Below are 14247 nucleotides of genomic sequence, written 5' to 3' on the forward strand. Positions count from 1 at the left end.
TGACATCTAGTGAAACTGACAACAGGTGCAAACTGCCCAATCAGTAAGCAGCACTTGGGAGGTTAGGGTCGGAGGATCAGGCAGACTTAAGTGCATTATTTTTTTCAAAGAAGAGCCACTTTATACCTCAAAATATCTATCTATTGTCAAGAGTTAAGGGGGGGGCTGGTGAGATGGCTCAGTGGTCTAAAGCACCTACTTGGAACAAGCTTAGCAAAGCACAGGGACCGCGGTTCAATCCCCCAGCACCACATGCCAGCCAGCCCCGCCCCCTGGTGGGCTGAGCTGGCCCCACACACACACACACACACACACACATAAATAAATAAAATTAAAAAAAAAAAAGTTAAGGGGAAGAACAGTTTTGTTCACTACTGTATTTGCAGAACCTAAAATGTGGGTTGGTCCACAACAGTGCTCAAATTATTATATGGATAAAGTATATTAAAAGGACATATATATATATATATATATATATTACATACAAATTATGTTACCTGCGATCATTCATTAAACATGGAAATGATTACTGTAGAAATGGTAGCTTTTCCAACAGAAGAGAATTTTTGCCTCTGGTAGAGCTCTGAGCTGACAATTCCATCACTTGGGAGGTTGAGGCTGGAGGTTCATGAGTTCAAGGCCAGACCGGACAACATGGTGAAACTGCATCGAAGAGACAACCAAAACAAACAAACAAAAAATCATGAAGACTGTACAAAAATGGCCAATAATTTTTACAGAGATTACTATGATGTCAATCTATGAAACATGCGTGAATTCTCTCAACAAGATCTTAACTAGGTATGACTTTCATTCTACAGATGAAATTGAAGCAAAGAAGTTGCCCAGGCTGGGAAACTGCAGAGCCAGAAAGCAAACTTCTACACACCGCCTGACAGTAAGATTTGTACTTTTTATTGACACAACTACACGGCGGACAAAGTTCAAAGATGAGAGCAACACGGACGGAAATCACTGGGGTTAAGGGGTCAGCAGGAAATGGCTTTGGACCAGAACGTAGGTCACTAATACGTCACAGCCTGATTAAGGAAGCGTTACTGAAGTAGTTTGACCCAGTCTTCTTAGCCGCATCCTAGTTGGTATGGCCATAAAGTGACCAAGGTATTCCACGGAACAAAAACAAAATGAAAATGCCTAAAACCCAGGACAAGTTCACATAAAGCAGCCATGCAAAAATAGGGCAGTGGCGCACGCGCAGCATCCGGGTTCCCGAGTGCGTGCCTAATGCCGACGTGGCAGAAGGAGTGGCCGCGTCTGGAGCGTGGAGGCGGAACTTCCGGGGGCGACACCACCGCTCCAGATCGGAACCGGAAGTGGAGCCTGGGAGCCTAAGACGTTAGGAACGAAGGCGAACCTGGATCTGGAGCCGGGTGAGGAGTGGCATCAGAGGTTGGGTGGTGGGTAGCAATGTAGAGGAGACGCCGGGGTATTACTGGCCAGATCGGGGTGCAGTTTCAGAAGGAAGAGAGGCGCGTAGGGCAGGACCTGAGAAAAGAGACCCTCGTCTCACGCATCCACGACCTAGGATAAGCAGCTAGTCTCTTCCTTCTCTTCCTGGCCCAGGTTCCGGCTCCTGCTTCCTGCTCCGAGCTTCTCCGAGGGCGCAAAACGCCCGGTCTTTAATGCTTAATGGACCAGGTTTCTCTCTGACGGTGGCCTGAGAAGTTGTCTTCTCTATCTTGATCCTGGGCACTCCCAGCCTACAAAGCTCGACTACTTTCAGAGTTCTAGGAAGCTTGCCCCGCCCCCTTGGCTGTCACTCTATACACCTAGAATGGAATCAGGACCCAGGGTTGATTCCAAGGCTCTTAAGAGTGTGTTTGAAGGGATAATTTTCTGACGAAGAAACTCCTTTCCTTTTCTGACTTTAGAAAGAAAGGGAGGGAGACGTGTTAAGCTTAGTATCAGTGACCTGGTTAAGGTTTAAGATTTGGAAAAACAACTCCTTAGGTGGGTTTGAGTTCAGAATTCTAGTCCAGGAGCAGCTCAGCTTTTCTGTAGTTTCGATGGGCCTTCCTAGCCAAGAGGACACCCTCATTGGTGTTTCATGGTAGCACTTGTGAGGTCTCCTGCCTCTGTTTTATTTATTTATTTATTTATTTATTTACTTATTTATTTATTTTTGAAATAGGGTCTCATTATATAGTCTGAACTGGCCTTGAACTCACTTATGTAACCCAGGCTGGCCTGGTACTCGAGGCGATCTTCCTGCCTCAGAGTATCCTGCCTTGTTGCCCCTTCTGCCTAGGATAATTAGCTTTGTAGAATACTTGTGATAAGTCCTTTTCTTTGAAGAAGCAAGAGTCTGACTTCCTAAGGCTCTCTCTTATTTGCTGGGAAAGGTTGCAGTGATTCTGTTGATGGCCTGCATTCATAACAAACATTTAAAGAGCAGAAACAGTTGCAGAAGTGCATTGGGATTTTAAAAGACACATAGTACTGTTTGAGGGAAACGATGATCTTTTCCATGCAGTCCTACCTTGCCACCTTTTTTTTGTTTTTGGCTGGCTCAGGCTGCTGTAAGGACAAGTATACATGTGGAGCTGGGAATCAAACCGCGGTCCCCTGCTCCTGACTGGGTTTGTCAGAGAAGGTGCTTAAACAACTGAGCTAATCCGCAAGCCCCCTTGCTATTTATCTTTGAACTGCCTCCCTAGCTTATGTGAAGATGGTTTTGTGCTTGACTGAACTCAGTTTTGTTTTGTTTTGTCTTTTTTTTTTTTTGGCAGAACCTGGGGATCGAACTCAGGCCCTTGCACTTGCCAGAAAGCACTTATTCTACTGAGCCATCTCCCCAGCCCCAGTTTTGTCTTTTTGACAGTGTCTTGCCATGCAGTTCAGGCTGGCCTTGAGCTCACTTTGTAGCTAAGGCTGGTCTCAAACTCACAACAGTACTCCTGCCTCAGCCTCCCTAGTGCTGGGACTACAGTTGTTCACACCTGGCACCGAACTCAGTTGTGATCAGTTACTTTGCTAGACTTTTGAGGTGCCTTTACATTTGGTAATTAATATTTCAATTTATATACCTTTATTGTTTTGTGTTTTTGAGATGGGGTCTTGCTGGGGCTCCTGATCTTCTTTCTGCCAACGTCTCTAAAATAGTTGGAATTATAGGCAGGTACCACTACTCTTGGGTGTCATACAGTCTTTTTGACACAGGGGTCTCGCTAAGCAGTTTAGGCTGGCCTTGAGCTCACTTTGTAGTCCACACTGGTCTAGAACTTACAGCAATCCTCCTGCCTCAGCCTTCTGAGTGCTGGGACTACAGGCATGCACCATCATACTTGACCTCTGTCATAATTCTTTTAGTGGAAAGGCTGAGATTGGAGTAGCATTTGGAGTATTACACTTCAGCCAAAGAATGTCATTTCTTTACATCTGTTACTTAAAAAATTTGTCTTTTGGGCAGGGGAGGGATTTAGCTGATCTGACCTAGACTTGTGATTAAAAACAACTAGCACAGCTAGGAGTAATGTCTAATCCCAGCACTCAAGAGCCTGAGGTAAGATGATCACTGAGTTTGAGACCAGCCTGGGCACCATAGTGAGTTCAAGGCTGACCTGAATTACACAGAGAGACCCTGTTTTGGAAAAAAAATGTAACTAGCATACTACAGGATGCTCATTGTTTATTGAATGAATGGATGAGTGGATGCTGGAGAGAATGAATGGAAAGTGGAGACATTCTTTCATTTTTCTATAATTTTATGGTACTCACCATAGGACTCCTTGTAACTAGATATTAAAAATCATACCACTGAGAAATGGAGGCTGCTGGTTCATTCCAGTGGGTCTATCTAAAATTGAAATTTATACACTTTTTTTTTTTTTCTGGTCTTTTTGAGACAGAGTCTTGCTATGCAGTTTAGGCTGGCCTTGAGCTCTCTTTGTAGTCCAGGCTGGTCTCAAAATGATCCTTCTGCCTCAGCCTCCCAAGTTCTGGGATTATACCCCCTTAGCAGGGGCAAAGCAGGAACTTCACAGTGAAAAATCCTTTCTTTGAGAAAGTATAACTGGATCTGGTTGGATAGAAAATTACAGTTCCTGTGGTAGTGTGGGCTTGAGTAAGCTGATCACTCCCTGATGAGGTCAGTCCCTTTTTATCTCCACTTCTAGCTAGGCATGGTGGAGCATACCTGTAATCACAGCACTCGAGAGGCTGAGGCAGGAGGATTGCCATGAGTTCAAGGTCAGCCTGAGCTAGACCCTGTCTCAAAAAAAGAAAAAGAAAAAAGAAAATGTGTTTTGACTAATTTCTCTCTTTTCTGTCATCTAATAGGTGAGACCAAGTTGGGGATGCTCGCATAATGAATGTCAACCAGTCAGCTCCACCTGTGCCGCCGTTTGGGCAGCCTCAGCCCGTCTACCCAGGGTATCATCAGTCCAGTTATGGTGGGCAGCCAGGGCCCGCTGCACCTCCAACTTCCTATGGCACCTACAATGGTCCAGGGCCAGGCTATCAGCAAACACCCCCTCTTGGTATGTATCCAAGGTTCTTTTGTGTGAAGGCAGGGAATCAGCCGTAGTGGTCGGGTTAGGTTGTTTTGTTCTAGCAAAGCATCTTAGGGAGTTTAGTGGCTGGGCTCGAAAAACATAAATCTGGCTCTCCAAAACCAAGAGGCCTGTCTACGGCCATACCACTCTGAACATGCCTGATCTCGTCTGAACCCAAGAGCCCTGTGAGTGCTCTGTCCTTCCTTGATTTTAGATGGGTGACTGTGTTTCTGCCTTAAGACATCTAGTGGGAGTGCATTTTCCAGTTTCAGTGGCAGCTCACTTCCTGTGGGTGTCACCCCTGGAGCCTCACCTGGCTGCATTGTTGAGGGCCAGATGGAAAAGTCGTGATCACAACTCCTCCAGAGCCTGCTGACTGAAAATCTTACCCAAATCACTTGTTTCTCTCTTTCTCTATGTCCACCCTATCTCTATCAAGATAGAGGTATCTCTCTGTTTATACCTCGATCTTTACCTCAGCCTCTCATTGGACTAATGACGCGGGAACAATGCTGATTAAATGTGAGGTGCAAAGTATATTTTTGTGCCTGATTTTTTGTGCTTCTCAGATCTTCTAGTGTCATTTCTTTTCTTTTGCTTTAGTTTCTTCTGCTTCTTAATGTCTGGGAAATAACACCTGTTTTAGTGTTTGAGATTTTTTAGGGGAAGTCTGCTGGATATCTAACCCATGACCTTCTGTATTCTGAGCATACCCACCATTGTTTTTTTGTTTTTATTTTCTTTTTTTCACCATTGTTTGACTTTTATGTTAATTTTTCTTTTTTTTTAAATTTATTTTTATTTATTTAGTGTGTGTGTGTGTGTGTGTGTGTGTGTGTGACCAGCTCAGCCCACCAGGGGGCGGGGCTGGCCGGCATGTGGTGCTGGGGGATTGAACCGCGGTCCCTGTGCTTTGCTTAGCTTGTTCCAAGTAGGTGCTTTAGACCACTGAGCCATCTCACCAGCCCCTATGTTAATTTTTCAAGAAGAGTAGCAGTTACTTTATCCACGGGACATTTCAGAAAGCATTTCATTTCAGTTCCTGGTTCCGCCAAAAAAAAAGAAGAAGAAGAAGAAAGCATTTCACATAGGATCTCAAGTCTGCATCTTGTACAGCAATTAACCACTAAGAAGAATGTATGCAGTGTGTTAATTATTGAAACTGTCCTAGCGATTTGATTTGAAACTGTCTCATTGCTATTTGTTTATCAATAAAATTATGAAAAAAAAAAAGCATTTCTCAATACCACTCTGGTTAGCCATAGGCAATGCCAAACTCTCTGTAAATTTGTTTTTGTCTTTTTTTTTTTTTTTTTTTTTTTTTGTGGTACCAGGATCAAACTCAGGACCTTGTGCTTGCTAGGGAGACAGTTATGCCACTTAGCTATCCTGGCACTTTTTTTGTCTTTTTTTTTTTTTTCTGGCGGAACCAGTGATTGAACTCAGGCCCCTACGCTTGCCAGGGAAATGCTTAGTCCAATAACTGAGCCATCTCCCCGGCCCCCTTTTTTTGTCTTTTTGAGACAGAGTCTCACTATGCAATTCAGGCTGTCCTTGAACTCACTTTGTAGCCTAGGCTGATCTCGAACTTGCAGCAACTCTCCTGCCTCAGCTTCCTGAGTGCTGGAATTACAGGCGTGCACCACTATGTCTCCCTGTAATTGTTGTTGCTATTTTTTTTTTTTTTTTTTAAACTCACTGCCTTGGCACTAAGGTACATCCTCAGACTGTTATTATTTATTGTTATGACACAGAATCTTGCTGAGTTACCCAGGCTAGGCTTCAGCCTCCCAGAATACTGGGTTTACAGATGTGTACCACCACACATGGTTTTTCTTCATACTTTTTAAGTGTAAATTCCATGCTGTTGATGTCCAGCCCTGTGGATTACTGACCGATTGTAGGTAATGGGAAGGTGCTAAGGAAGCATAGGTAAGATTTGGCAAATGAATTATGTATTTCCATTTTAATTATAACTGAAAAATATCTTTGAAGTGGTAAAATTAGATCTTAGTTCTTTAAGAGCCTTATCCTTGCTTGGGACTTTGGCTGGACAGAGTCCACGTCTGCTCTGTTTAATCGATTTATTAAAATGGAGTTTGTCATTCTCTCAAGAGAGTGTTAGCTGGATGTAGTGGTGCACTAATCCCACCACTAGAGAGGCTGAGGCAGGACGATCACCATAAGTTCAAGGACAAGCTGGGCTATAAAGTGAGACCCTGTCTAAAAAAAGTGAGCGATTTATCACTGAGAGGAAAACCTATCTGGTTCTTTCATAGTTGGTACGCAATTGTGGTTAATGAGATGAACTGTGTTCTAGGCAGGTTCTGTAATACCTAATCTCTAACAAGGACAGAGCAAGAGAAAAAATTGTTTGAACAGAGATCAGCAATATTTCAAAAGTGATTTGCCAGATACCTTTCTTCCACATTTCATGTGGATAGGGCAGCTCTGATGCATAGAAAGGATGGAGTCCAGCTTCACAGGACATGTCTGGCAGCATCAGTGGGAGGACAGGCCACCTGTCCTGACACAACACTTGGGCCTGAGAGAACACTGCTAAACCACATGGTGTTGGAAGCTTCCAGACTTAGAAGTGGGTAGAAAAGTATGATTAGAGCAAGTAGAATGTAGCACAGTGGAACAAGACTTGTTTAACATGTGTGAGGTCCTGAGCTTGAATCCCAGACTATAAAGAATTAAAAATGATTTTTAAAAAGGTGCCTGTCTCGGGGGCCTGTCCCTTAGCTCAGCTCTTTAAGTGCCTGCTTTAACAAAGCAGTCAGGCTCAGGTTGCTGTGGTTCTATCCCCAGAACTCAAACCAGCCAAATCTGCCCTGAAGGCATTGGGAGCAAAAAAAAAAAAAAAAAAAGGTGCCTGTCTCTACAACCTAGCTCATTATTACTTTGTTATCTTTTATACCACCTGTGTTATATGTGCTCCAAGTTTCTGAGTTGTTCATTGTGATCTTTTCCTTGAAACAGTTGATCTTTCTCTAGGGTAAGGCTATTAGGCTGGCCTGGGTTGATGTGAGTATGGTGACTATAGGAAGGCCCTGCTTTTTTGTTTTCTTTTGAAACAGGGTCTTACCATGGAGATCAGACTGTTCTTGAACTCATTATGTAACCTGAGGCCTGCCTTGACCTCACGCAGATCCTCCTGCCTCATCCTCCTCAATGCTGGGATTCCAGTTGTGCGCCACCGTGTTTGGTTGAAAGTCCTACATTCTTGTGGTTCTGGCTACAGCTTCACAATAGTATACTTGTCTAGGAGAGGGTGGGCTGGGTATAAGCCATCCACGTGCTGAGCACTGCTATAGCTAGGCTTGTGTGTTAATAGTGTCCTGTTTACTGTGTAACTGTGGTATTAGGTCAGCAAAGGTCTGAAGTATTGATTCTTGCTTTGCATTCCTGGCTCAGGGAGGAGAAAAGAGTTGTTTCCTAATCATTTACTTTCTGTCCTTTACCCTCAGGTATGTCAAGAGCCCCACCCTCCACAGGGGCACCTCCAACCTCAACAGCACAGGCCCCTTGTGGCCAGGCTGCATATGGCCAGCTTGGCCAAGGTGATATACAGAATGGACCCAGCTCTTCCACTGTTCCCACGCAAAGGTGTGTACTTGGTTAACCTAAAATAAGTAGGTCCCTTATAGATCCCTTTCTGTGTTCCTTTATTTCTTGGTCTTTTTGAGACAGTGTCTCGCTGTTCAGTTCAGGCTGGCCCTGAGCTCACATTGTAGCCCAGGCTGGTCTCAAGCTCTTAAGGATCTGCCTACCTTAGCCTCCCCAGTGCTCAAACTACAGGTGTGCACCACCACACCTGCCTTCTCTGTTCCTTCTGCCCTCTTCTGTTTGTCATCTTTTTTCCAAGTTATAGGCGCTATTGGTTATAGGCTATAGGTGCTCTGTGCCCTGTGGATTACAGAGCCATTTTAGTACTCCTTTTATTTTTTTATTTTTATTTATTATTATTATTATTATTATTATTATTATTATTATTTTTGCAGAACTGGGGATCGAACTCAGGCCCTTGCACTTGCTAGGCAAGCGCTTCTACTGAGCCATCTTCTTGGCCCCACTCCTGTTCTTTTACATGTTACTCTTTTTCATTGAACCTGAGTTCTGTCCTTTTCTTCCCTCTTTTGTAGTACTAGGGGTGGAACCCCAGGTCTCCTGCATGCTAGGCAAGTACTCTACCACTGAGCTAAATTCCTAGTCCTTTTCAATTAATTAATTAATTAGTTTGATTGGTTGATTGGTTTTGTGCTATTAGGGATTGAAACCCAAGCTGTTAGGCTGGGGAAATAGCTCAGTAGAATAAGCGCTTGCCTGCAAGTGCAAGGGCCTGGGTTCAATCCCCAGTTCCACCAACAAAACCAGGCTATTATACTATACCTGCATTCCCAGGCTTTTTTTTACTTTTGAGACAGGGTTTCGCTAAGTTGCTAATGTGTCCAAAGTAGGTTTGTGCTTTTGAGCTTGAGGTGTTCCTGCCTCATCCTCCCAGAATGCTGGTATTACAGGTGTAGACCGCCATGACTGGCTGCTATCTTTTTTTGTTGAGACAGTGTCACCATGTAGTTCAGCTGCCGTGGGCTCACTGTGTGGCCCAGGTTGGCCCGTGAACTTGCAGCAATCTTCCGGCTTCAACCTCCTATGTGATGAGATCACAGGCATTTGCTACCATATCTGGCTTTTTTTTTTTTTTTTTTTTTGTACTGGGGATTGAACTCGGGACCTTGCACTTGCCAGGTAAGCGCTTGTTCTACCGAGCTATTTCCCCAGCCCCTGGCTTCGATTTTTATTTTGTTTTGTGATAGGGTTTTGCTACATTGTCAAGATTAGCCTCATACATGTAAGCCTTCTGCCTTAGTCTCCCAAGTAGCTGAGATTACAGGCATATGCCACCACACTCAGCATGTTTTGTTTTAGATATACATCTTCACTAATGGTTGTATTCTGAGGCTCAGGGTAGAAGGGAAAGGGGACAATCTCAGGATTAGCTGTGTTTACTCCATCTTCTTTTTCTCTAGAGTAGGCACTTAGTACACTAATTGGTTAAGTTTGTGCATGACAAGTTATGAAACGAAAAACACTCAAAAGAAAGCCATATAAATGATGAAAACTTCACGGATGCATGATTTTTTAAAAAGCATTTATTTGATACAGGGTCTCACTATGCAGTTAAGACTCATAGTGATCCTGCTGTCTCAGCCTCCCCAGTGCTGGGATTACAGGCGCACAGCGCCGTGCACTGTTTTGGGGCTGGCATGGCATGGCTAGAGTTCCAGAGCTGGCATGGCACTGTGTACTGGGGATTGAACTCAGGTCCTTGCGCTTGACAGGCAGGCACTTAGACCACTGAGCTCTCTCCCCAGCCCCATTGATGCCTGACTTTTTAAACCCTGCTTGCATGAGCGTTCTCTAAAGGAAGGAGGTCATCACTGATAGAAGGTTGTTTGTTTTCTGGTAATAAATAAAGTTCAACTGTGGATAGAAGTGTCCAAATTATACATTTTTAGCATTGAATGGGAGCCTGGATGAGGCAGATGAGTGGAATACAAAGAAGATAACAGGTAGACAAACCTAAAGATATAGGGTGAGGAAGTTTGGAGTTGCTTAAATAATGCTGGTCAAGGAAAGCCTTTCTGAAGATCTCAGTGAAAAGATGACGTGAGCCATGAAACAATCTGGGGAAGAGTCTGCTAGGCAGAAGGAACAAGAAGTGCAAAGGCCCTGGGGTAGAAATAGTTGGTTGGCTGTGAGGAAGAGCAATTCTAAGGGTGAGGGTTGGGGGTGTAGCTTGGTGATTAGGCATCTGGAAGGCCCTGGGTTTGCCCTTCAGCCATGCAGAAACCAGATGAACAAAAACAATAGCAAGAGCAGTCATGCAGTCGCATATAAAAAACTAGGCCAGGAGAGTGTGGTGTCTGAGAGCCAGAATAAGAGACTCAGGAAGGCAGAAGGGCCATCACTTGATCACTGGGTACTGAAGAATGAGGGAGGGCCTGAGGATTGACTAGCGGATATGGTGAGATCATTCTCATTGATAAATGAAGTTTTTATGCAGCAGTGAGGAAAACTGCCTTGTTGGAGTGGGTCAGAACTTCAGCTGGTAGATTACTGTAACCTGAAAACCTTCTACAATGATCCGGAAAGAAGAAATAAAATAGAAACAGACAAAAAAGTTGTTTCAAGTTTATAATTAAGCTTTTAGAAAGTGAAGTCCTCAAGTTCTAGAGACCAAGTAGGTGTGGCTGCCTGTAAATTGGGTGGGAGTTATCATCATCTTGAGAGTCCAAGATGGCGTGGTGTGGGGGCAGGCACCAGTGATCTATGCTACCAGGGAGGCTGAAGCAGGAGAATCACTTAAGCCCAGGAGTTCAAGACTGGCCTGGGCAACATAAGAAGGCCCTAGCTTGATAGATGGGTGGATGGATGGAAGGGAGGAAGGGAAGGAAAGAAGAGAAAAAGAATAAACCCAGGGACTTAAGTTTGAGTAGGTACTGGGAACAGAAGATAAGTTCTTGGGCTTTTCTGAGAAGTGACTGAACTTGAGATCTTGTTTATGACATTTATATCTAGACTGTACCTTCAGTGAACAGTTAGACTAGAAAAAAAATTTTGCACACTGGCAGAGGGTGATTAATGAGAGCTGTTTTTCTCAAGCTGGCTGTTAAGAAGTAGGGAGAAAAGATCTTGAAACCGCAGGTGGACATGATGGAACATTTTCAAGTCATAAAATGTTCTAAGTTAGGTTCTGCATGATGATTTAAAAAATCATCAAATTATGCATTTAAACGAATGATTTTTAATGTATGGCAATAACCCTTTCCATGGTTTTTAAAACTTGATCATGGGGGGCCTGGCCCTAGCTCAGTCCTTTAAGTGGCTGCTTCCACAAAGCTGTCAGCCTCAGGTTCCTGGAGTTCGAACCTCACAACTCTCCCGCTGGCCAAAAGTGCCCTGAAGGCATTCGAGGAAGAAAAAAAAACAAAAAACCCTTAAAACTTGATCATGGGTACCTTCCAGAAGCAAACATGAAGCAATTATACTTCCTTGACTCAGGCCTTGAGGGCTTCCTGAGGAGGGAAACAGTTGTTTGCAGTCAGCAGAAACTATTAGGGAATAGCAGATAGTAAAATAATTAACTTAAAGGCATTAAAGGAAAATAGTTATCAGCTTATAATTGTGTAGTTTATCAAGAGAAACAGCAAATTAAAGACATTTCAAATGAGTTGCTAATACACAAACTTGGTTGAAAAACTACCATGGGATACATTTAAGATAAAAAGGGAAATGAGAGAAAGACTACAGTGAAGAAGTCAACCAATAACAAATGCTGCAGGGGCGGTGGGGAAAAAGGAACTCTTCTCCACTGTTGGTAGGAATGTAGACTGGTAAAACTGGTGTAGAAATTAGTGTATAGACTTCTTTCAAAACTAGGCCTACAGATTCCATTCAACCCAGTTATTCTGCTCCTGGGTAGTTTTCCAGAACTGAAAGCATCATACTGCAGGGGGATATGCACACCCATGTTTAAAGCAGCACAATTGATCATAGCTAGATCTTCAGAACAACCCAAGTGTCCATCAGCTGAGGAATGGATAAGAAAGATGTGGTATTTTTATATAATGGAGTGTTACTCATCTATAAAGAAAGATAAACTCAAGGCTTTTATAGGTAAACGGATGCAACCAGAGACCATACTCATAAATGAAAGAAATCAGGCCTGGGTGTAGAAACATCATATTGTCTACCTTGAGTAAGAACCTGAAAGTGTAAATAAAATCCAAAAGGTACAATAGATACAGTGAAAAGGAAAGAAACTGCTCAAAGGGAATGAACAGCTACCTGGGTAAGGGAAAGGAAAAAAGAAAGAATGAAGAGAAAAATATATGTGTGTATACATACAGAATAACTGGAACAATTGTACTGCTGATTTCTACTAGTCTATTGAAAGAAATAGTTCATGTTTAATTTTTTTCTTCCTTTAATTTTTTTTACCAATTCTGCATGCTTATGTCTGGGTATCTGAATCACTAATTTGAAAACAACAATATATAATATATCATCCATTATTGAATTCCAAAAAAAAAAAAAAAAAGGGAAATGAGCCCAGAAAGCATGATTTTAAAGACAAAAATAGACATTAAAATAGAAATAGAAGGTTGACGAGGTAGCTCAGCAGACTAAGGGCCTGCATTGGCAAGCCTGGACTGAGATTTGATCCCCTGCACCACATGCTGTGCTGGCCCTGCCCCCGGGCTTGTTGAGCCAGCCACCGACTCCTAGCATAGTGGCACAGGCCTGTAATCCCAGCACTGGGGAGGCTGATAACAGGAGGATCAGTATAAGACCAAGCTGCCTAATGAGACATACCATATAGCAGGTTTTTTGTTTTGTATGTGTTTTGGTACAGTGTCTCACTACACATCTTAGACTCCCCAGTGATGGGATTACAGGCCTGCGCAACCAAGCCCAGACTTGGTGGCTGGCTCAGTGTGCCCAGGGGTGGGGCCAGCACACCATGTGGTGCTGGGGATCAAACCCTGGTCCATGTGCTTGCCTAAGCATGTGCTTAGTCCACTGAGCTATCTTGCTAGTCCACCACATATATTTTAAAAAAGAAAAAGAAAGAAGTGAAGCCAGGCATGGTGTTACTTGCTTTTAATACCAGCTAGTTGGGAGGATTGCAAGTTTGGGGCCAGCCTATGCAACTTAGTGAGACTGTCTCAAAATAAAATAAAAGGGACTGTGAATATAGCTCAGTAGTATGGCACTTTGTCTGGGTTTGAGCCTTAGTACTATGACAGTAAAGGCAAGAAGAATGAGAAGAAAGAGGGAAGGAGGGAGGGAAGGAAGGAAGGAAGGAAGGAGAAACAGTGCAGACCAACATTTTTTGATGTCTAGCTAATTAATATTGAATAGCTATAATACATCTTGTTTATCCATTCTGGCTTTTTTTTTTTTTTTTTTTTTTTGTGGCTGGCTCAGCCCACCCTGGTGCCAGGGCTGGCATGGCACGTGATGCTAGGGATCAAACCTTGGTCCCTGCATGCTTGCCTAAGCAGGTGCTTTAGACTGCTGAGCTATCTCATTGGCCCTCCATTCTGGCTTTTTTGTTGTTATTTTGAGACAAGATCTTCCTATGCAGTTCAGGCAGGCCTCAAACTCATAGCCATCCTTTCTCCCAAGTGCTGGGACTACTGGAGTGTGCTACCACTCCAGTTCCATTCTGAATTTTGATTTGATTCTAAAAGAGCTCCCCTCCACCTTCCAGTGCTGGGATTGAATCTAGGATCTTACACATGCCAAGCACTGTTCTACTACTGAGACCAACATTGGCATAGGTGTTTTCTGAGATGACTTTGTGCTGCTGAGAATAATCAGAAAGGGAGAATGCTGAGGGGAGAGCACACCAGAAAGATAAGCTGCCAAAATGAAAAAGATATTTATAAATAAAATAGATATAATGGGAGATACAGCTCATGGTAGAACACTTACCTAGCATGCACAAGGCCCTAGGTTCAATCTCAGCAGCACAAAAAAAAGTATTTACGATATATAAAGAGCTCCTATTGGGGGCTGGAGAGATGGCTCAGTGGTCTAAAGCACCTACTTGAAACAAGTTTGGCAAAGCACAGGGACCGCGGTTCAATCCTCCAGCACCACATGCCAGCCAGCCCCGCCCCCTGGTGGGCTGAGCTGGCCACACACACACACACACACA

The 14247-nt window shown here is 43.6% G+C and overlaps 1 protein-coding gene across 2 annotated transcripts in view; it reads left to right on the forward strand.

Annotated features, from left to right (window-relative positions):
* The first annotated feature begins 1075 nt into the window (after positions 1 to 1075).
* Sec24c (SEC24 homolog C, COPII coat complex component) overlaps positions 1076 to 14247 on the forward strand; it is a 33205-nt gene continuing 20033 nt past the window's right edge. The window contains exons 1-3 of one of the 2 annotated variants that reach the window (XM_023718725.1): positions 1076 to 1391; positions 4300 to 4499; positions 7988 to 8126. In XM_023718725.1, coding sequence (XP_023574493.1) covers positions 4328 to 4499; positions 7988 to 8126 — 311 coding nt within the window. In that variant the 5' untranslated portion in view covers positions 1076 to 1391; positions 4300 to 4327. The remainder of the gene's footprint in view (positions 1392 to 4299; positions 4500 to 7987; positions 8127 to 14247) is intronic. The other variant, XM_004624007.3, reaches the window with a different exon arrangement.

The sequence above is a fragment of the Octodon degus genome, unplaced genomic scaffold, assembly GCF_000260255.1.
Source record: "Octodon degus isolate 3935 unplaced genomic scaffold, OctDeg1.0 scaffold00005, whole genome shotgun sequence".
Taxonomy (NCBI): domain Eukaryota; kingdom Metazoa; phylum Chordata; class Mammalia; order Rodentia; family Octodontidae; genus Octodon; species Octodon degus.